The 1,528-nt window shown below is 63.5% G+C and overlaps 1 protein-coding gene across 1 annotated transcript in view; it reads left to right on the top strand.

Annotated features, from left to right (window-relative positions):
* Positions 1-278: 278 nt before the first annotated feature.
* The window catches only part of LOC109022430 (cell wall adhesin EAP1-like), a 7,478-nt gene continuing 6,228 nt past the window's right edge, over positions 279-1,528 (top strand). Inside the window, exons 1-2 of the mRNA XM_033511707.1 lie at positions 279-558; positions 658-746. Of these exons, the coding sequence (XP_033367598.1) occupies positions 279-558; positions 658-746 (369 nt within the window). The remainder of the gene's footprint in view (positions 559-657; positions 747-1,528) is intronic.

Here is a 1,528-nt window from a genome sequence, read left to right on the forward strand (position 1 = left end):
GGACCTTGACCTGGACCAGGAGACCCCCAACCCAACCTGGAGACCCCAACCCAAGTGAGGGAACCTTGACCCCAACCAGGAGACCCTGACCTGGACCAGGAGACCCCGACCCCAACCAGGAGACCCCACCCAGGAGACCTCGACCCAGATGAGGAGACCCTGACCTGGACCAGGAGACCCCGACCAGGACCAGGAGACCCCAATCCAGATGAGGAGACCTTGACCTGGACCAGGTGACCCCAACCCCAACCAGGAGACCCCAACCAGGAGACCCTGACATGGACCAGAAGACCTCCAACCCAACCTGGAGACCCCAACCTGGAGACCCCAATCCAGATGAGGAGACCTCGACCTGGACCAGGAGACCCCAACCAGGAGACCCCGACCCAAGTGAGGGAACCTTGACCCCAACCAGGAGACCCCGACCTGGACCAGGAGACCCCGACCTGGAGACCCCAATCCAGATGAGGAGACCCCAACCTGGACCAGGAGACCCCGACCTGGACCAGGAGACCCCAACCAGGAGACCCCGACCCCAACCAGGAGACCCCGACCCAAGTGAGGGAACCTCGACCCCAGCCTGGAGACCCCGACCTGGACCAGGAGACCCTGACCTGGAGACCCCGACCCAAATGAGGAGACCCTGACCTGGACTAGGAGACCCCGACCTGGACCAGGAGACCTCGATCCAGATGAGGAGACCCCGACCTGGACCAGGAGACCCCAACCAGGAGACCCCGACCCAAGTGAGGGAACCTCGACCCCAGCCTGGAGACCCCGACCTGGGCCAGGAGACCCCGACCCCAACCAGGAGACCCCAACCTGGATGAGGGGACCCCAACCCAAATGAGGGGACCCCAACCCCAACCAGGAGACCCCAACCCAAGTGAGGGGACCCTGACCCCAACAAGGAGACCCCGACCAGGAGACCCCGACCCAAATGAGGAGACCTCGACCTGGACCAGAAGACCCCGACCAGGAGACCTCGACCCAGATGAGGAGACCCTGACATGGACCAGGAGACCTCCAACCCAACCTGGAGACCCCAACCTGGAGACCCCAATCCAGATGAGGAGACCTTGACCTGGACCAGGAGACCCCGACCCAAATGAGGAGACCCTGACATGGACCAGAAGACCCCAACCAGGAGACCCCGACCCAAATGAGGGAACCCCGACCCCAACCAGGAGACCCCAACCTGGACCAGGAGACCCCCAAACTCCAAGAGAGACGCCCAAACCCATGGGAGAATCGGGACCGGCTCCCAGTAACTCCCAGTAGCCCCCAGTAGCCCCCAGTAGCCCCCAGTAGCTCCCAGTAGCTCCCAGTAGCCCCCAGTGGCTCCCAGTAGCCCCCAGTGGCTCCCAGTAGCTCCCAGTAGCCCCCAGTAGCTCCCAGTAGCTCCCAGTAGCCCCCAGTAGTTCCCAGTAGCTCCCAGTTTGCTGCGGCGTGCGGGACGCGCCAGAAGCCGGGGGAGACCCTGGGGTTGGGGGAGGAATTTGGGGGAATTTTTGGGGAATTTTTGGGA

Source organism: Parus major, unplaced genomic scaffold, assembly GCF_001522545.3.
Source record: "Parus major isolate Abel unplaced genomic scaffold, Parus_major1.1 Scaffold494, whole genome shotgun sequence".
Classification (NCBI taxonomy): Eukaryota; Metazoa; Chordata; class Aves; order Passeriformes; family Paridae; genus Parus; species Parus major.